At 42.3% G+C, this 21,600-nt stretch overlaps 1 protein-coding gene across 9 annotated transcripts in view; it reads left to right on the forward strand.

Annotated features, from left to right (window-relative positions):
• The window catches only part of CASK (calcium/calmodulin dependent serine protein kinase), a 357,337-nt gene that overhangs the window by 78,055 nt on the left and 257,682 nt on the right, over positions 1–21,600 (forward strand). For all 9 annotated transcript variants that reach the window (XM_075912872.2, XM_075912888.2, XM_075912881.2 and 6 more), the window contains exon 2: positions 2,240–2,352. In XM_075912872.2, the coding sequence (XP_075768987.1) occupies positions 2,240–2,352 (113 nt within the window). The remainder of the gene's footprint in view (positions 1–2,239; positions 2,353–21,600) is intronic.

Here is a 21,600-nt window from a genome sequence, read left to right on the forward strand (position 1 = left end):
TGAATTCCAGGCACATTTCATTGTCCTGACACTGTCAAACCCTTTCCTTGCTTTAAGCTAAGAGAAGAGGAAGCTGCATACTAAATTTGGTGGTACTAGCTCTTACCGTTGAGGAGGAGTTATTGAAAAAATGGACTTACAGATGGACAGACATACACTTCTAAAATATATAGTAAGATTAAAGCATTGTGGGATGGAGTTTATATGAAAATATTACTTACAAATTAAAGTTTCCTTGCATAGTATGTTAGTTCCTAGAATGCTGAAGCTAAATCCTGATATTAACAGATGACTTCCTCCCAAAAAACCCCGGGAGCTCTTGTGCATTTCAAAGCGAAAGCACATGCGTGAAGCCCTGAGTCAGTGGGAATTCCCGCTAGTCCCGGGCTGCACGCGGCATGCCAGCTTTGAAATGTACAGGAGTCCCCATCAGGTCTCTTGTGCATTTCAAAGCAGAAACACCCTCATGGAGCCTGAGGTCAGCTGGGGAATAAGTGCTGTGCTGCCGCTTTGAAATGCCACCAGCTGACCCCGGACTCTTTACAGCATTTCTGCAAAACCTGGGGTCAGCTGGTGAACTCTGGAGCCCGGGATCAGCTGAAGTGCCCAGCTGATTCTGGGCTCCGCTTGGCATTTCAAAGCGGCAGTACTGCACGGAGCCTGGGATCAGCTAGGGACTCCCCAGCTGACTCCAGATTCTGCAGAAATGCCACAGGGAGCCTGGGGTCAGCTAGAGTCCCCAGCTGCATGCAGCGCTGCTGTTTTGAAATGCTGCGGCAGTGTTTCAAAGGAGCAGTGCCACAAGGAGCCCGGGGTCAGCTCCATGCAGTGCTGCCTCTTTGAAGTACCTGATAGAGGCAGCATGTGGGGGTGAGGTGAGGAAGGGGGAGAAGGAGATCAACTAGTCCTTAACATCCTTAATTAAGGATCAATTTTCAAAGAAATCTGTAGAATCAAGGTGGTTATACACCTTATTTTACTGTATGCAATGTAGTTATAGTCATTTTAGTTGGATAATGTTACACACAAATAGGTGTCATAGTAACATATTGAAGCAACTTCTGTTGGTGAGAGAAACAAGTTTTCAAACCACACACAGCTCTGTGTAGCTGAAACGGTTATGTATCTCACCAACAGAAGTTGCTCCAATCAAAGATATTATCTCACCCACCTTGTCTGTCATCTGTATATTGTGTCATTTCTTAGGGATTCTATGATTGTGGACTTACATTTTTGAAAAAAATAAGGCACATACAGCTATTTTGAACTATAAACAGTTTTTGCAGGATTAAACATATGTAGCGTTGTCCGGTATATAAAATAGATAAATCTTTTATTCTGTGTTGCTTGTTTGATTCTGTGATGGCATTTTAAGGAATAAGGGTGAGAGAAAGCTTTAGATATATTTTATTATCCTGAAGATTTAAATATAGAGTTATAATGGAAATGTCCCATGTCTCCTGTATTGGTTTAAAATGCACTGGGGGTGTAAGCCAGTTAACCAGGATCCCATGAGTCAGTGGCTGCTCCCACCAGGCTGGGCCCTGGGTTGGGGGCTGTTCTGTCATAGCTGGGGCTGCCAGTTAACCAGTTACCCCTTTACATCCCTAAAATGCATTGGCTTGTGGTGTAATTGGAAAGAGTAATTTACGTTTTGGTTGGCTAGATTACTTTGAACTATACTTTCTAAGTGGTTTCTTCAGAGGCATTTCAAAATAATATAATTGAATGCATTTTTTCAATTCTTTTTATATTAAACAGTACTTATCAGTCATATCCTGGAATCCCCAGTTACAGTTTACTCGCTTTTTTTCTTATGCAAATTCTCACTAAAATCAGTAGAATTAGTACAGACTTAAGGATTTGAACTTACTGGAATATATAATAACAACATTTTCTGGAATTAAATGTGGTAATAGTAAATCTGTGTAATGAAAATATAAAGATATTTTGCAGTGCTTTTCCTGCTGTATCTTGTATAATAAAGTACATTATTGTTAAATTTTAGCAATAGTATGACAATTATATATGCATTCTATTGTATCTTTTACAAGAAAACTGAAATAGATTACGCACTTTTAAAAAATGAAAAACATGTTTAATATATGTACATTAAACTTAGCAATTATGCTGTATGGTTGAGACACACACTTTACATACGTTAGGAAATAGTGGGACTGTACAGCTAAACAGAATAGTTTGGAATTCTTCTAATGTAAGAAAATCTGTTTGTTTTTAGGGGTCCATTCAGTGTTGTGCGACGATGTATCAACAGAGAAACTGGGCAACAATTTGCTGTCAAGATTGTCGATGTAGCAAAATTCACCTCAAGTCCTGGTTTAAGTACGGAAGGTAAGGGAGGACTTTTAAGTTCTTGCTGATTATTAGTAAAGCAGTTGTTTTTTTTTTTCTGTGACTGACTTCCAGTATCTAATTGCTAACTTTTAAGATCCTCTTTGTGTTCAGTGTTCCATGTAAGTCTGAACCAAAGACTTACTGCATCTGAAACTTGGATATGAGTGCATCCTGCTAAATCTACTCTCAAGTTTTAGTAGTTTTCATGGTTGTCTGATTATAGGACTATATAGTAGGAAAGAAGTTATCTGAGACACCTTCAGTCCTGCCTAGAATCTTTTCAGAGAGGAAATACTTTGGGTTATAAAGTAACACATCCATCTATATATTTTTTTCAGCAATCTGGGTTTAGGAAGCAATTCCTTATGAGCCATTAACTTGTTTGTGCCAAAAAGTCTGCAGCAGAGAAGGGGCAAGTTATACCAAGCTGACATTCATACATAAAAGGTATAAAATATTGTAAAAGAATGCTGCCAATTTATACAACATTTTTAAAACAATTTTTTTATCTTAACTTATTTGGTTTAGGACAAACTACCAAGCTTTTTCTGAAATACGTTTGAAAATGATATAACTTTATTGTAGATGGGTGGGTAGCTCTTCACATGGCTAAGGAATGATCTTTGAATGATTGTCCATGTGTATTCTACTTCTAGTGCTCATGGGCATTAGATTGCTATCCAAAAGAATCCAGTGTCCCTGGTTACTCTTGTGCACCAGTGCCCTTCCCTCCAAGTGTGTTTCAAAGATGTAAACGGTGGAGCAAGCCCAACTATGCTTTCATTTATTCTTACTGCATATTATCTGTAAAATGGAAAATCTGCAGGGTCTGGTTCTCTGCCCGCTGTACAAACTTTTTGATTGTTTGTTGTGAGTGTATGTAGTCATATAATCAGAGTAACATCCCCTCTCTTTTTTTTTTTTTTTTTTATATTAACTCTGTGATGTTTTTAAGGACTTCCTGGTACTGGGATTTTGCTGCTTTGTCTGAAATAAAGTCCCTGGAGTTCAGAACCACTTTCCTTTTTGATGCAGTTATGTTTAGTGAAGGGATCCATTTTCATTCCAGAATAGGGCCTGTCCCAGATAGGTGTTCAGTTTGTTGCTTTTTCTCCAAGATGATGCAGGTGGTGAGAGAGGCAGGTCTTAAACTTTTCTCCCAGAGCACTCAGTGAGAGCCTCCACAGAACCAGAGAAGGGACCTACAACACTTGAAATAGCTTCCTCTGTTGTTGTTTCTGTGGGCTACAACTCAATTCTTAGGTCTTGGGCTCACTGTTCAAAGAAACCTTTCATATACTGAGATTGACAGCCAGTCACCTGAAAGGTATGGGAAGGAACATCATACTCACAGAAAGCAGAGATCTAGGTTAACTTTCCCAGCATGTGGTAAAACAGGACATTGCTCTCTTGAGGTTGCTCAGCCAAAGGGTCGATCTTAGCCCAAATTGAGCTCCTCTGATCCCTGGCAAAATGTGGTTTCTGAACATGTGTGGTACTGTCTCTAGGGCACCAGTTCCCACCCTTACAATATGGATGCTCCTAGCTCTGATTTACTTGGCATCAAATTTCTGTTTGGTGCCGACTGACTTTGATTGTGCAACCTAAATCACCATTATTCTCCTCAGCTGTGAAAGTACCAGTACCATACAGCGCAGTCAGCACTATTAATGTACTAGTCACCTTTTCAGCTTCAGTAGTAGCCAGATTTAAAAGGAGATTAGGATTTCCTGCATTGATGCAGGAAGTGGACTACATGACCTTTTGGGATCCCTTCCAGGCATACATTTCTATAATTCTGTAAATAGAATAGCCCAACCATTATAGGTAAAATTCTCCCCCCCCCCCTTCTTCTTCCCTTTCTGATCATAGTAGGGAGGTATCTAGTCTCTTCGTGTCCATGTATATAACCCTGATTGGTCAGATAAGGAAGCAAGGAACAGTTGTTTAAAGGCATAGACCCAGGGAATCTCAGGGAGAGCATTCCTCTTCATATTCACCTCTGTGATTCCCAGTCGTTTATACCTACAGTACCCAATCTTGACTATAGTGGGCCCCTGGCAGGATGCAACTGATAAGGAAACTACCCCCTCCTTATCCTCTCTAGAGTTAGATCTTCCTTCACTATAAAAACTTGTAAAGTTGCACAAGGGGTACAGCTGGCACAAACTAGTATACTGGGAAGAAAACAGAAAGAATAACTCCAAACAGTGGAGAACTTGATAACAGCCACAGTCTCTTCTTCCTCATTTGCTGAAGCAGTAAGAAATGTTAGAAATGCTTGTGGCAGAAGTGCAGAAAAAATTGCAGACATTTCTAGACATTTTACTCTTCACAAGAAAGATTTCAAGCCATATTAGATGTGCCCACTCACTACATGCTCACCCCAGGGCCGTTGGTGAGGACTTTTCTCGAACTTCTAGTAAATATGGCCTCCTGCATATATGTAATGCAGCTGAGCAGATTTCATCTTTAATACATGCAAAGAAATTGAAGTCTGTATATCAGCCAAGCAGGAATCATTTGCAGATGTCATTGCATGTTTCCCCAGAAAGTCCTGCCAGTGTTAAATTAGTAGAAAGATCTTCTGAAATCATAGAATCACAGGGCTGGAAGAGACCTCAGGAGGTCATCAAGTCCAGCCCCCTGCTCTAGGCAGGATCAATCCCAACTAAATCAACCCAGCCAGGGCTTTGTGAAGCCGAGATTTAAACACCTCTAGGGATGGAGACTCCATTACTTCCCTAGGTAACCCATTCCAGTGCTCCACCACTCTCCTAGTGAAATAGTTTTTCCTGATATCCAACCTGGACCTCTCCCACCACAACTTGAGACCATTTCTCCTTGTTCTGCCATCTGTCACTACTGAGAACAGCCTCTCTCCATCCTTTTTGGAATCTCTCTTCAGGAAGTTGAAGGCTGCTATCAAATCCCCCCTCACTCTTCGCTTCTGCAGACTAAACAGACCCAAGTCCCTCAGCCTCTCCTCATAGGTCATATGCTCCAGCCCCCTAATCATTTTGATTGCCTTCCGCTGGACCCTCTCCAATGCGTCCACATCCAATACTCCAGATGTGGCCTCACCAGAACCGAATAAAGGGGAATAATCACATCTCTGGATCTGCTGGCAATGCTCCTCTTAATGCACCCTAATATGCCATTAGCCTTCTTGGCTACAAGGGCACACTGTTGACTCATATCCAGCTTCTCATCCACTGTAACCCCCAGGTCCCTTTCTGCAGAATTGCTACTTAGCTGGTTGGTCCCCAGCCTGTAGCAATGCTTGGGATTCTTCCGTCCCAAGTGTAGGACTCTGCACTTGTCCTTGTTGAACTTCATCAGATTTCTTATGGCCCAATCCTCCAATATGTCTAAGTCACTCTGGACCCTGTCTCTGCCCTCCAACATATCCACCTCTCCCCCAGCTTAGTGTCATCTGCAAACTTGCTGAGGGTGCAATCCATCCCCTCATCCAGGTCATTAATAAAGATCTTGAACAAAACTGGTCCTAGAACCTAACCTTGGGGCACTCCACTAGAAAATGACCGCCATCCTGACATTGAGCCGTTGATCCCTATCTGCTGGGCCTGGCCTTTTAGCCAGCTTTCTATCCACCTTACCGTCCATTTATCCAATCCACATTCCCTTAACTTGCTGGCAAGAATATTGTGGGAGACTGTATCAAAAGCCTTGCTAAAGTCAAGGTATATCATATCGACTGACTTTCCCATGTCCACAGAGCCAGTTACCTCCTCATAGAAGCTGATCAGATTGGTAAGGCATGACTTGCCCTTTGTGAATCCATGCTGACTATTCCTGATCACTTTCCTCTCTTCAAGTGCCTCAAAATGGATTCCTTAAGGATCCCTTCCATGATTTTTCCAGGAACCGAGGTAAGACTGACTGGCCTCTAGTTCCCTGGATTGTCCTTCTTCCCTTTTTTGAAGATTGGTACTACATTTGCCTTTTTCCAGTCATCCAGGATCTCTCCCGATTTCCACGACTTTTCAAAGATAATGGCCAAAGGCTCCTCAATGACATTTGCCAACTCCCTCAGTACCCTTGGATGCATTAAGTCCGGACCCATGAATTTGTGCACGTTTAGCTTTTTTAAATAGTTCCTAACCTGTTCTTTATCCACCAAGAGCTGTACATCTTCATCCCATCTTGCGTCACTTAGCGCATTAGTCCGGGAGCCGACCTTGTCCGTGAATACAGAGGCAAAGAAAGCGTTGAGTGCTTCAGCTTTCCCCACATCATCTGTCACTAGGTTACTTCCTTCATCCAGTAGGGGCCCCACACCCTCATCACCTTCTTCTTGTTAACATGCCTGTAGAAATCTTTCTTGTTATCCTTTGCCAGTCGCAATTCCAGTTGCGCTTTCGCCTTCCTGATAATCCCCCCCGGCACTCTCGAGCTATACATTTAAACCCCTCCCTGGTCATTTGTCCAATTTTCCACTTTTTGTAAGCTTCCTTTTTGTGCTTACGTTCTCCAAGGATTTCACCTGTAAGCCAATCCGGTCTCTTACCACGTTTGCCTCTCTTGCTATGCATCGGGATGGTTTCTCTCTGTGCCTTCAATAAGGCTTCTTTAAAATACTGCAAGCTGTCCTGGACTCCTTTCCCCTTCATGTTAGCATCCCAGGGAATTCTGCCCATCAGGTCTCTGAGGGAGTCAAAATCTGCTTTTCTGAAGTCCAAGATGTGTATTTTAGTACTCTCTTTTCTTCCTTTGGTCAGGATCCTGAAATCTACCATTTCATGATCACTGCTTCCCAGGTTGTCACCCACCTCTACTTCCCCTATTAGTTCTTCCCTGTTTGTTAGCAGAAGGGCAAGTTGCGCACGGCCCCTGGTCGGATCCTTCAGCCCTTGTGCCAAGAAGTTATCCCCAACATTCTCCAAAAACTTCCTGGATTGCCTGTGTACTGCCATATTGGTCTCCCAACAGAGGTCAGGGTGATTAAAGTCCCCCATGAGAACCAGGGCCTGCATTCTGGAAACTTCTCTCAGTTGTCCGAAGAAAGCCTCATCTACCTCATCCACCTGATTCAGTGGCCTGAATTTGAGCTCCTGGTAAGCAGCATACCTCTCGAGATTCCAGGTCCGGACGGCAGATGGATGGCTCAGTCCCTCTTAGAGGGAATCCCCGACCACCACCACCAGTCTGCAAGGGAGAACCATTCTCTCCACCACTGCCATGAAAGATGTTGACAGGGACTTCCACACATGTTTGGGAAGCCCATTTGAACAACCTTTCAACACAAGATATATGGAGGCTCCTCAGAAAACACTAGTTCACCTAAATGTTATGGAGCTAAGAGCCGTTTTGTTAGGTGTGTACAATGGTTGTCAAATCATGATGGACAGCACAAAAGCTATTTTTTATTAAAACAAATAAGGAGGAAAAGTTCTGTCCCTCTGTCAAGAAGCTGTTTCTGTAGAACTTTTGTATCTCCATGTAATTGCTCTGAAAGCAGTAACCTCACAGGATTACAGAATGTGCTAGAAGATCACATTAGCAAACACTTCAGAAATGAGAAAATGGAGAAAGTGAAGAAAACTGACTAAACATATTTCTCAGGCAGGGGACATTCAGCCATAGATCTCTTTGCCACCAGAGAAAAATTGTGAAAGTGTCAAAAATTCCACTCTAGAGAAGGACACAGTGAAGGATTTCTGTCCAATGCATTCATGATACCATGGTCCCAGGGCCTAAGGTGTGATTACCCTATCATTGCATTAATTCCATTCTGAGGAAGCTCAGGAGGAGTCACTTAGGATCATCATAAAAGCTCCCATCATAGCAGAAGCAGTTCTGGATCTCAGATCTAAAGAATCTCTCCATCCAACCTCCACTGCCTCTCCACGCAAATGTAGTATGTTAAAACCATATGGATCCATACTCCCTGAACTTCTTGGCATGGATGCTGGCTGACTTACCTCAGTTGTATAAGTTCTCTTTACACATGTCACAACATTCTCATTCACAGCACAAAGGACTGTACAAGGCAGACTTATTCTGTAAAGTGGTTCACTATGTAAACATGCCAGTTACTTCCATCTGTAGCTCAAATAACCAGTGTACTGAACTACTTTTTATTGTTATACAACTCTGGATTCTGCATGACTCCGTGAGAGTACATCTCATAGCCATTTCAGCTTTCTACCCTTCAGTTACGGATATTCTACATTTTCACACTATATGATAGCTAGATATCTTAAAGGGCCTATGAGAGTCGTGTCCCTCTTCTTGGAGATCTAAGTGTTGTATTGGCAAGGTTGATGAGACCACCTTTGACTTGAAAGGTCCTACTATCATAGTTACCTTTGTGGACAATGGTACTGCTACCAAAAAGGCTGCTTTGATGGAAAGAAGAAACACAGTATTTGCAGGTATGGAAGGCAGACAAATTCTGCACCACAGTACAATACATAATTTGTGCAGAATTCTATGTTTTCCTGCAGAAATGAGACTGCAGAGCTGCTGGACACCACTAGCAGCCTCTGGACTCTGCAGAGCCTAGCACACAGTGAGCAGAGTGCCCAGATTCATGGGGAGGGAGGCTTTATGCTTGGCTGCCTGGTTTGATGTTCATTCTCTAGAGGACAGGAAATGGCAGGAGAGACCAGCTCTGGCAAAGGGTGTGGAAAGGTAGGGCTGCACCACACCAGCTTCTTTTACTATCCTACCAGTGGACATGGAGAGTAAAGGCTCTGGGGATTGCAGGTGTCTGGGCCGGGGGGTACATATTAGCTAAGCTCCAGGGGAGTGGAATGTGGGTGTCTTGGCCCTGAGGGTAACCTCTTGTGACTGGGCTTTGGTAACCCCACACATCCTCATCAAGCAACCTGCAACTGGACTTAACTTTTGTACGGGTTTCTTTAACTATCTTATCCCGGGGAAAGCTTTTATTGTTGTCTGCATTGTTGACAAACTTGTTAACAGATATTTTAAAATAAATTACCAAACTATTCAAAACAGGAGTGATTATATTGAATTATTTTGACAAATTAAATATACAGAATTTTGCAGAATTTTTTATTTTTGGTGCAGAATTTGCACAGGCGTATATGGCGTAACAAAGTTCATATGTTTGCATCTGATGAAGTGGGTCTTTGCCCACGAAAGCTTATGCTCCAAACACTTCTGTTAGTCTATAAGGTGCCGCAGGACTCCTTGCCGCTTTTGAAAGTTCATATGCAAACTTCTGGAAATATAGTCTGAATGTTTTCTGTAAAAAAGCTGAGATATAATATGTGCTGTTTAAAAATGTTCATTTTAAAACTCTTTACCAAAAAAAAAACAAAAAAAAAAACCAGAAAGTTGTGAACTTACTGTTATACCTACGTTTAGAGGCTTCAGCGTGGAGTGAATTTTTATAGAAATATATGCCTAAAGAATGCTGAAAATTTTACCACACACACATACATACACACACACACACATACACACACACCCACCCACCTTACTGGAGCAGTTGCAAATGGCTTTGCTCTAACAAAAACAATCAGCTTTGAAAAAATCCTATAATCTCTGAATACAAGTTATTACTGTTAGGCAGTATGCCACAGCAATTTATGAGTGACTTCTAGCTTGTAAGGAAAACCTCTCTAGTGCAGTGTTCTTTCCAAAAGTACATTCCGTGTGTGTCACTTATGGACATGGACATAAAAAATTACGTGATGGCTTTGCACAAGTTTATGAAGGTATTGTAATAGAAGGATTTCATTTAATGCCTTGTAATGGTGTCTGACAGCTAATAAATCTAATATAGCTTGAATTCTGTTGGAGCTAAGCATTAGTGTTCACAGTCTTGTGTACTGTGTTTTATCAGTCTCTGTAATGTTGTAATTTGTCAGCTCTAATACAGTCTATTGATACCTTGTCATTATTCAAGTGGCTGCCTGGTCTACTGGATTAACAATGGGTATTATGCATGTTAGATACACTACTGCAGTGCTGCTGTCACTTTGTATTCTTTACCTGCCTCTGGAATTTCCACTACATGCATTTGACAAAGTGGGTCTTTGCCCACGAAAGCGTATGCTCCAATAAATCTGTTAGTCTATAAGGTGCCATAGATATTCTCATTGTTTATGCAGATTCAGACTAACGCGACTACCTCTCTGTATTTGTATTCTTTGTTCTTTCCCATATACAGATATATATGAGACGATGTAAAAGATTTGAATATTTTCAGATATCTATATAAATTAGGTTATCCTGAACTACCATGACAGAATGTTCTAGAAATCCATGTGAAAAATTATTTTTTAAACTAGTGAAATCTTTAAAAATCTAATACAAATACCAAAATAATCCATTTAATTTCATATAAGTGTTAGTAGAAATACTTTCAATTGTTAACGAATAGAAACATGAACATTTGTCCTTAATTCTGATACTTTGCTTCATGTTGTCAAAACTTTTACTGTCTTTTTCTTTTTCTTTCTCTCGTCATGTTTTCTTTAGCATTATTCTCTCTTCTTTTCTAGTTGTGTGCCTTGCACACTTTTTAATTAAAGCATTCTCTGTTACGGCAATTGTGCAACAGCAAAATCTTCCTTATTCAAATAAGGATTTTAAAGCTTATGTTATGCTACTAGGTTCTTTGGCTAGTTAGCAAGAGAAATGTACTTTTTTACATCCCTGCTCTGAATGCAGACTATCCCCTTTGTAACACAGTGTCTATGAAATGTGTCTTTTTTTAAAAACAGTATTGTACACTTATTGTGCATGTGTCCTGCATAGATTGTTTTGGTTTTATTTTTTGTTCCAAGTGCCTAATCCATTTTATGTTTAAATCAGTTAGAATTTTTCCATGTTCTTTAATGGAAGTTTATCGAGTGCTTAGAACATTTGCTATTTCAGAAAATATTGGAATAGAGTGAGATTTAATTATTATAAGTTATGTGTTGGAGAAGATAAAATTGCAAAAAGTTTTGAATCCACTGTTTTACTTTATTGCTTTTAAGTAGAAATTGAAATGTGACAAATATCATTTAGGATGTTATTAAAGGGCAAAAACCCCTTCATTAATGTAGACTTCAAGTCACCTAATGATAGCTCTTCCCCTTCCAGAGTGTTGAGTTCAACAATACTCAGACTTCTGCAAACCAGGAAGTACAGAGTTAAGGTAAAAGCCTTAACTCTGCTCACATGGAACTGGCAGTAGCCACTGGGAATTATCTGCATGCACTTTAGTTGCTTTTATAGTGTTAGTTGTAACTGTATTAATTGGTGGGGCAATAAGCTGGAACAGTTTGGAAGAACTGTGATTGTGATAGGAGGAGATCTAGAGATTAGTTTGAGGAACATTGCAGAGCTATGAAGTGATGTGAGAATATATGCACCTTTGTGTGGTGGTGGTGATAAGGAAAAAAAGGGTGAATGTATCCTTGAGGTTCTAGTCTTCATCATTTCAGTACAGAATTTTATATTCTGTTTTACAAATGTGGTATCTTGTTGGGGCGTAGACTTATTATTTGAGCATAAGCGAAGTGCAGGATACACTCATCTAGTATGGCAAAAATGTAGAACGTGAGCATGAGGGTTTTGGGTGTCACTTGTAAAGGACACAGTTAAGACTGAATAGATATTTACTGTAACTTAGTATATCCTGCGGTTTGGAAAAAGTTCTGTTACTGGAAATTATCAAAAAGATCTAGCTTTTACATAGTGCTTTTCATCAGTAAGTCTGAGCTGAACGTCCCTGTTTTACAGATGTGACAAAACTATTTTCTCTACTTCAGTCCAGGACTATTTAGAAAAGGTAGAGCTTTTTGTCTCTTTGTAAAGGAAGTTGAGAACTACCTACTAGCTGATTCAGGGAATGGTCATGGCCTGGTCTATAAGGATTTGTAAGGCTCACCAATTTCTAACATATCTTATTAGTGTTACCTAGAGTTGCCAACTTTGTAATTTCACAAAGCCAAACACCCTTGCCCCCTTCTGCCCCACCCTTTCTTTGAAGTCCCACCCTCACTCACTCCATCCCTTTAGTCACTTTCACTCCACCTCCCTCACTTATTTGCTCTTTTTCACCAGGCTAGGGCAGAAGTTCAGACGTGGGAAAGGGTGATTAGATAGTTTTGGCTGGGGTTGTGGACTATTTCATAGACCTTGGGGTTTCTAGATATCCAGTCTTGGATCAGTGTGCTTGGTTGAAAAAGAACCATGGTGGCTCTAATCAGAATCATTGACCAGGCCATTAAAAGTACAGTTGATATAGGCCACTTCCCCAGAAGTTCTGAGGTGGAGGAACAGCCAGGGGGTCTCCATGCATTGCCACTGCCCTGAGCGTTGGCTCCACAGCCCCCATTGGCCAGGAACCATAGCTAGTGGGAACTGCAGGTGTGGTGCCTGAGAGCAGAGGCAGTGCGCAGAGCCTCCTGGCTGTGCCTCCACTTTTCGTGGTGATAAATGGAATCTTGATATCTTGGAAAAGGAAGTTGAAAGAGCAAGATGCCCAGGAAAAACTAAATCACATAATTAAAATAACAATAGTTCACATTACTTAACATCTCCCAACACAGGTTAGTCATTAAACCTGTCAACAGGTTTTCTAGTTTGAAGGCAAATAAATAAGGATCAGATAAAGTGAAAGGGAAAATGAAAAATGTTTTCCTTTGAATGAAAACGCTGACGACTAACTCATGTGTTTTCTTTTAATAAAACAAATGCTTGACATTTTGAGTCTAATGTATGTAATAAAATATCATGAATTCTGATGGAAGTTACTTGTACTAAAAGGTCAGCACCCAAGACGTAATAATCAAACTGTCAGGATTTTGTTGGAATTTGGTTGAAATCGAATTGTCTCTGAAACTTTTCAATTTTGATGAATCTGCACATTTTGATAAATTGCTGGAATTTTCCACCCAGCTTGAGTGCTGACCTTTCAATATCTGAAATCTTTCATGAGCTATATCTTCCTAAATATACTGGAATGCTAGGATGTTTAGATAGAGAAAGTTTAGTAACCATTTTATTCAAGGTTCCAAAGAGGATGGAGAGAGACTGTTCTCAGTGGTGACAGATGATTGAATGAGAAGCAGTGGTCTCAAATTGCAGTGGCAGAGGGTTAGGTTGGGTATTAGGAAAAACTATTTCACTAGGAGGGCGATGAAGCACGGGAATAGGTTGTCTAGGTGTAAGAGAAAGGGGACTCTAAAGAGATCCACCTAACCTCTTATTTGGTTCTCACCCATTTCACCTGTCTATCAGGGCACTAAATAAGGAGTGAACACACAAAGTTATAAAGAAATTATGCTTTATTGTCTATAGGATAGGGAAGGTAAAAAGGACTAGGGAAGGATGGAATAACTGGGTTTGGAAACTGAGGAACTCGCACACAAACAGCCCAAACATGAACAACAGGGAAGGGGAAGTGAATGTTAGCCTTTTGTCTTATCCCGCTCCAGGGAAAGCAGACTTCCAAGTTTTCTGTCCAGATGACAGGGATTGGGAATGACTAAACAGCAGTAGGAGCTTAGGCCACTAGATGGTAACTCAGAGCCACCCTAGCCCCTTTCATGTGTGTGTGTGTTCTGTCTAGTCAAGCTGATCCGTGCTTGCAAGTGCGCTCACCAGTGATCAGATACACCTTCAGATGTTACCCCACCTTAATAGCGACTGTCACTCCAAGTCAGTGATCAGTCTTCTGAGGAGTCCAGTTACTTAGGGAAGCAGCACTCGCTGCACCCTGTTAGGGAGCAGGCTAGAGGAAGAGAACCCAGATCACTCTGAGCACCGTCTATTTATGCAATCCTATTGTCTAGCAACATTTTCCCATTCTTTCCCTGTCTTCCTGCCTTTTCCCTAGGCAAGGAAGAAGGCTATACAAAATACAGGTGGGAAAGCTCACCTTCAGTTAGAACAACACAATATGATAAACCCATACCTAAAAAACGCCCCCAACTTAAACATCTCAGCTGAATTGCTGATTACGAAAGAGCTAACATTAACAGATAAAGAAGCCTGCAATTACATATTTCCCTCCCCCCCACCTACTGGTGGCAGACCAAATTATTTTGGGATGTCCTGCCAGCACCACTTATTAGTCAAGATTGCACTGATGTAACTGACTATAGACTTTGACAAATTTGGTTTTAACCCATATAATGATTCCAATCATTACCATGATTATACCTCCCTCAGTTAACATAATTATGATTGGGTGACAAATCCACTTAAAAAAAGGTAGAACTTTCCCCAGGAAAGGAAAAGAGCTTTTGCTAGTATGGAAAGATTCCTACCTAAAAATATTGGGTCAAAATACTCGTAAAGTGTATATATAAGAAAGTGAGATTGTGTGTTCCAAGTTTGGGCTCCAAATGAAACATCACAACCATGTAATGTAAACACAAAACATAAACACAAGTTTGACTGATTAACATTAGATATAGTGTATACCTAATTAACTATGAACATTTGCTTCTTACACAAATACAGCCAGATTTGACAATGACTACTTCTGATCTGTTACTTCGACAAGGAACAAAACTATAATGACATTTACCTGTTGTTAGGGTACATATATGCGGACCAGTATACATACATGTGATGGACATATATACCTATTTTGTGATACCCAGGACAGTGGTTACATCCACTTGATGATACCCTTCTTGTTGATGAACTACCCAGTGAGGTAGGTCCTTAGGTTTATTTGTAAATCATACTTTAACGATTCCTAACAGTATTAATGGCCATACCTGAAGTACAGTGCCACCTTTTATGGTTAGAATTATATATTGCATGGGTTTATGTTACCATCATAACTGAAATGGAGCAACTTCCAAAATTTTGCATATTCCCCCTTGAATGAAGTGACATGGGCCATAAAGTCTTGCTCTATTTCAGGGGCAAAAATTTGGTTATAACTATTCCGTATTATATCGTCCATTACATTATACATCCATGATTGGACCTGTGTCTAGGAGAGAGCTTTAGAACTGTCCTTTTGAAGCTTGCCCATTGCTTGAATCAAACGGTCCAAATTGCTTAATTCATTAAGATCCATAACTGCATGCCCTAAACTGCTTAATTTCCCAGCCACAGCCCCAGAATTTAACAAACTTGTGTTTCCTAACCCAGAGTGGATTCCCCCTTAGCTAAGTTTTTGATACAGTTTTCCACAATATTCTTGCCATTAAGTTAAAGTAGTATGGATTGGATAAATGGACTTGAAAGGTGTATAGAAAGCTGGCTAGATTCTCAGGCTCAAGGCATTGTGATCAAATACTCGATGTCTGGTTGGCAGTTGGTATCAAGTGGAGTGCCCCAAGGTTGGTTATGATGCCAGTTTTGTTCAACATCTTTATTAATCACCTGGATGAGGGGAATGAATTACCCACAGCAAGTTTGCAGATGACTATAAGCTAGGGGGAGAGGTAGATATGTTGGAGGGCAAGGATAGGGTCCAGAGTGACCTAGACAAATTGGAGGATTGGACCAAAAAAAATCTGAGGTTCAGCAAGGATAGGTGCAGAGTCCTGTATTTGGGACAGAAGAATCCCAAGCACTGCTAAAGGCTGGGGACAAACTGGCTAAGCAGCAGTTCGGCAGAAAAAGATCTGGGGAGAAGCTGGATATGAGTCAGCAGTGTGCCCTTGTAGCCAAGAGGGCTAGCAGCATATTAGGGTGCATTAGTAGGAGCATTATCAGCAGAACTAGGAAAAGTTATTTCCCTCTATTCGGCACTGGTGAGGTCACCTCTGGAGTATTGCATCCAATCCTGGGTGCCTCATTACAGAAATGATGTGGACGCATTGGAGAAAGTCTAGCTGAGGGCAACAAAATTATTAGAGGGCTGGAGCACTTGACTTATGATTAGAAACTGAGGGATTTGGGCTTATTTAGCCTACAGAAAAGAGTGAGAGGGGATTTTATAGCAGCTTTCAACTCCCTGAAGGGGAATTCCAAAGAGGATGGAGCAAGGTGTTTCTCAGTTGTGACAGATGACAGAATGAGGAGCAGCGGTCTCAAGTTGCAATGGGGGAGGTGTAGGTTTGAAATTAGGAAAAACTATTTCACTAGGGCTACGTCTAGACTGGCCCCTAATTCCGGAAAAGTCATGCAAAGCAGGTAAGTCAGAATAGGGAAATCCGCGGGGGATTTAAATATCCCCCGCTGGATTAAAATAAACATGTCCGCCGCTTTTTTCCGGCTTGGGGAAAAACCGGAAAAAAGCATCTAGACTGGCGCGATCCTCCGGAATAAAGCCCTTTTCCGGAGGATCTCTTATTCCTACTTGAAAGTAGGAATAAGAGATCCTCCGGAAAAGGGCTTTATTCCGGAGGATCGCGCCAGTCTAAACGCTTTTTTCCGGCTTTTCCCCAAGCCGGAAAAAAAGCGGCGGACATGTTTATTTAAATACCGCGGGGGATATTTAAATCCCCCGCGGATTTCCCTATTCTGACTTACCTGCTTTGCATGACTTTTCCGGAATTAGGGGCCAGTCTAGACGTAGCCTAGGATTGTGGTGAAGCACTAGAATGGGTTAATTTGGGGAGGTGGTTTAATCTCCATCCTTGGAGGTTTTTAAGTCCGGGCTTGACATACCCCTGTCTGGGATGATTTAGTTGGGATTGGTCCTGCTTTTAGTAGAGGGCTCGACTCGATGACCCCCTGAGGTCTCTTCCAACCCTATGATTCTATTTCTCATTGTCCTTCTCTCATTTGACCAGATTTCAACCCAGTGATTCAGAAACTGGTTTTTTTAATTTAACAGCCTTATTTTTATTCTGTTTTCCCTCAGATAAATTACCTTACACTAGAATTTTTTGCTGCATCTCTGGATGGACTTGAATTAATCAAGCTATTTAATTGTCCAGCTAGCTTATGTGAAAGGCTTTGATTAGTTCTTAGGAAAGATTCACCACTCAGTAATTTGGCCTTTTGTTATTGGCATTATGTGGTGAGTCATAAGTTATCTTTGCAGAGATATTTTTTTTATAAGAAAGCCTAATGATGAAAAGATTTCTTCTATTCTTTTTTTAAAAGATTTTTAATATAATATAATATAATCTTACTTCAGTCTTTCCTTGAGAACAAGTAGTATTAAAAAAAAAACTCATGCCAGATTTACTGGTGATTTATTTTTATTGCATTTGATTTAGATAAAAATTATTGAACTAAATCGTTTAATACAATAATCCTATTTTTCCATATCAGAAATAGCAGCATATTTGGAATTTGATAAGATATTTATCACTTCTGTTTGTGCCATGTTAGTTTTACTGCTGCTTAGGGGTGCGGGTTTTTTCCATTTTGTGTGATAAATACATAAGGAATTTGTAGGATGAGAAAGGTCTGCATGAGTTTGATTTTCTTGTCACGGTTGTAAAATATCTGAATCTAATGCTTAATCTTAATCAGATTTCCCCTCCCCACCCAGTATTTTTGTGTTCATTTCACCAGTTTAGTGCTACCAGTGGATGTCCTGAAGTGCTAGTGTAGACATGGCTCCAGCTGCTCGCTGCATGAGAGCATTTTTGAGCACTAAGTCAATGAAAGAGTCTGGCACTAAAAGGATAAGTCATCCATTTAAAGTCTGCCATTGATGTGAATACACATCTATGGAGCATTGTGAAGTACAGACCTTAAAATGTTGGTAGTTATGACCGTTCCTATAGCCAGTATATATATTGGGTCAGACCAAATGTATATATTGGGTCAGGCCAAATGTTCATCTAGCCTTGTTCTTATAGTGTCCAGAGCCTGATGCTTCTGTAGGAATGAACAGGACAGGGCAATAATCAAGTGATTCGTCCAGTTCCAGCATCCGGCTTAGGGACACCCAGAGCACAAAGTTGCATCCAGGACCACTTTAGCTATTAGTCATTGATGGACCTATCCTCCATGAATGTATCCACTTATATAACTTGTTCCACAGTTATTACTAGAAGAATGATTGGACATACAGTAAACTTCCGATAATCTGGCACCTTTGGGACCCGGGGGTGCCGGATTATCGGATATGCCGGAGTATCAGGAGATACTCCGGAAGGGGGGCTGTTAGGGCCGGGAGGAGAGGGGGGTTGACGGGGAACGGTGCAGCATGGGGTGAACCCTCTGCTGTTTTGCAGGGAGGCAGGGGAAGCCCTGCGCAGCTGCCGGTGACAGGCCAGCTGGTGCTGCAAGCGGCAGCGGCGACTTGGGGAAGCAGCAAGGCAGAGGAGCTGGGGTGCTGCCGGGTTGATCTCGCAGCACTGCCCCTCACCCCCCTTCTTGGCGCCTGGCAGCACCCCAGAAGCTCTGCTCCGCAGCTTCCCCGTGTCCGCCGTTCGTCAGTTTCGGCAACGGTGCGGAGCAGAGCAGCTGGGGTGCTACCGGGCGCTGAGCAGGAGGGTGAGGGGCGGCGCTGTGGGACCAACCCGGCAGCACCCTAGCTGCTCTGCTCTGCGCCTCTTCTCCAACTCCACCACTGGTCAGTTTCAGCAGCAGACTTGGGGAAGCGGCACGGAGTAGCTCCAATTGCCCGGCTGGCCAGAGCACTTCCGGGTTCCAATTGGTGCCGGACTATTGGGAATGCCAGACCACTGGATGCCGGACAATTCGAGTTTTACTGTATTTAGATTTTATCATGGAGCTCTGTTAATACAAATTAAGTACAACAAGAAAACATTTCTAAAGGATGTCTAATTGACAGTGCCATAATGAAAAATGGCCAATATTAGATGTACAATTTCAGATGTTTCAGCAAAATTGGAAGACGGTATACTCAAATTTTAGATCCTCAAACAGGAATAATTTATTATTTCAGTAACTTTTATTCGTTCCATTCTTTCGTGGAAATTATCATGTCTTGATCAAGTTAACTCTACCCAAGCTTTTATGAATAAATGTAAAACTCAAAAAAAAACCCCAAAAAAACCCACCACCTCATTTGTTCTTCCAACATTGTAATGTCATAAGATTACTGGGTTAGATCACTCTTGTCTGGATGAACTAGATAGACTAGCACTGCATGTAAGAGGCACGGATGAGGTGCCAAAATTAGCTTAAAGTCATTTGTGCTCTCCCAGTCCTAGTAGTAGTTGAGAGTTGTTCTGATTTATGATAAATGCCTCCCTGAGATCCTTTCTGCTGACTCTGGATTGCTTGAGCCCAAGGCACTTCAACCCTGTCTACCTCAGCAAATGCAGATTTTCTCTTTTACCTGTGACTGTATAGGGGTCTGATGTAGAACCTGGTTTAAACTGGGATTTCCCCTTCCTCTCTGGATGTCCTATTATGGCAGCTTTAAATCCCCTTGTCTCCCATGGCTCAATTAAGAACTAATTGCCCAGGTGTGGACAATACTCTTTTTTTTATGGGGAAGGAGGGGCACTTCAGGAATTTGTCAAGGGCCACACTCCGCCATGATATTAATAGAGGAGGTGCTGCGTCTCGGATGGAGGTTAGGTGCAGAAGGGAGCTCAGGGTAAGGGATTGGGGTATAGGAGGAGGTGAGAGTCTGGGAGGGAGTTTGGGTGAAGGAGGGAGTTGTGGCTTGGGGCAGGAGATTGGGGTCCACCGTATGGGAGGGGGTATGGATGCAGGAAAGGATTCTGATCTGGAGGAAGAGTGTATGGGTATGTCTACATTAGCTCGTTAGTTCGAGCTAGGTAGGGAAATGAGGGCAACCGGAGTTGCAAATGAAGCACGGGATTTAAATATCCCGGGCTTCATTTGCATGTTCCCGGGCACCGCCATTTTTAAATCCCCCTTAGTCCAAACTAACTGCCCACGGCTAGACGCAGCAGTTAAACGTTAATTCAAACTAAGGAGTTAAATAAATAAGGAGTTAGTTCAAATTAACGTTTAACTGCCGCATCTAGCCGCGGGCAGTTAGTTTGAACTAAGGGGGGTTTAAAAATGGCAGCACCCGGAAACATGCAAATGAAGCCCGGGGTATTTAAGTCCCGGGCTTCATTTGCAACTCCGGTTGCCCTCATTTGCCTACCTAGCTTGAACTAATGAGCTAGTGTAGACATACCCTATGAGGGGGTTGTGACCTGGGGTAGGAGGTCAGAGGATTGGGGGTAGGGAGGGTGTGGAGTGCCCGGTGCAGGCTCTGTCTGGGAAGTGCTTACTTAGGTGGCTCCTGACCAGCAGCCTAGAGGGTCCCTCAGGCAAGCTCCCTATCTTCCACGCCTCCTATGATGCTCAAAGTGGCCAACTGTGGGGGACCATGTACTTCTCTGAGCACTACTAGCCTGTCAGGAGGTGGGTGCAGTTTCTAGCCAACAGCAGCTGTGAGATTGTGTTGGAGGTGGGGAGGTACACAAAGCCTCTTCTCCCTCCCCTGCTTCCCAGGCTCGCAACACTCAGAGAACCATATGGCACCCCACAATTGGGCACTTTGAGCAGCGTGCAGAGGCAGAGAAGGCAGGGAGCCTTACTGCTGGATCTGGCCTGTGGGTTGTATTTTGCATACCCTGGTCTATCCCACTGTATTAACTAACTTGATTTTTAAAAGGCAGGAGCCGGTGCTGGGGTGAGACTGGGCCTGCTGCGGACAGAGGTTGCATCACTGCAGCAGCCCGTCTCGGGGCGGGGGGGGGGGGGGGGGGTCCATGCTCAAACACTGAGAGCATCAAACATTGAGAACAGTATTGATATGTCTTGTGACTCTTGCCCATGGCCACCTCTAAAGATTTAGCTGCCCAATTGCCCCTGTTGGTGCTTAAATCCCAGAATCAGGCTGCAGTGGGATTTCCAAGGAACCTGCTCATTTGCTGTTAAATCCTGTAGGTGCCTAAACTTGCTCAGCACCTGAGTTTATGCGTAGGGAATTTTTACTGCAGATAAGTTTCTGACTTTTAACGTGCACTGCTGCCTCATTCTAGGTGTCCAGATGCCTAAGTCCCCTAGTAATACATGAACTATGGGGAAGGTAGCTGTTCCTCTGGCAAACTTGCTTGTGGGGCCCAATCCAGTAAATGTGATCCGAGCTCACCGATTGGATACAGCACCAGGCATGCTGGCTCCTGTGAATCCCATTACATAGCACCTATCACTTTTTAGCCTACATGCCTAACTCATACTTTGTGAATCCTAATACAGGCAGTCCCCGGGTTACGTACAAGATAGGGACTGTAGGTTTGTTCTTAAGTTGAATCTGTATGTAAGTCGGAACTGGCATCCAGATTCAGCCGCTGCTGAAACTGATCAGCGGCTGATTCCAGGAAGCCCGGGGCAGGGGCTTCCTGTAGTCAGCCACTGGTCAGTTTCAGCAGCGGCTGACTTGGG

Source organism: Pelodiscus sinensis, chromosome 1 (assembly GCF_052426305.1).
Source record: "Pelodiscus sinensis isolate ZL-2025 chromosome 1, ASM5242630v1, whole genome shotgun sequence".
NCBI classification, from domain to species: Eukaryota; Metazoa; Chordata; order Testudines; family Trionychidae; genus Pelodiscus; species Pelodiscus sinensis.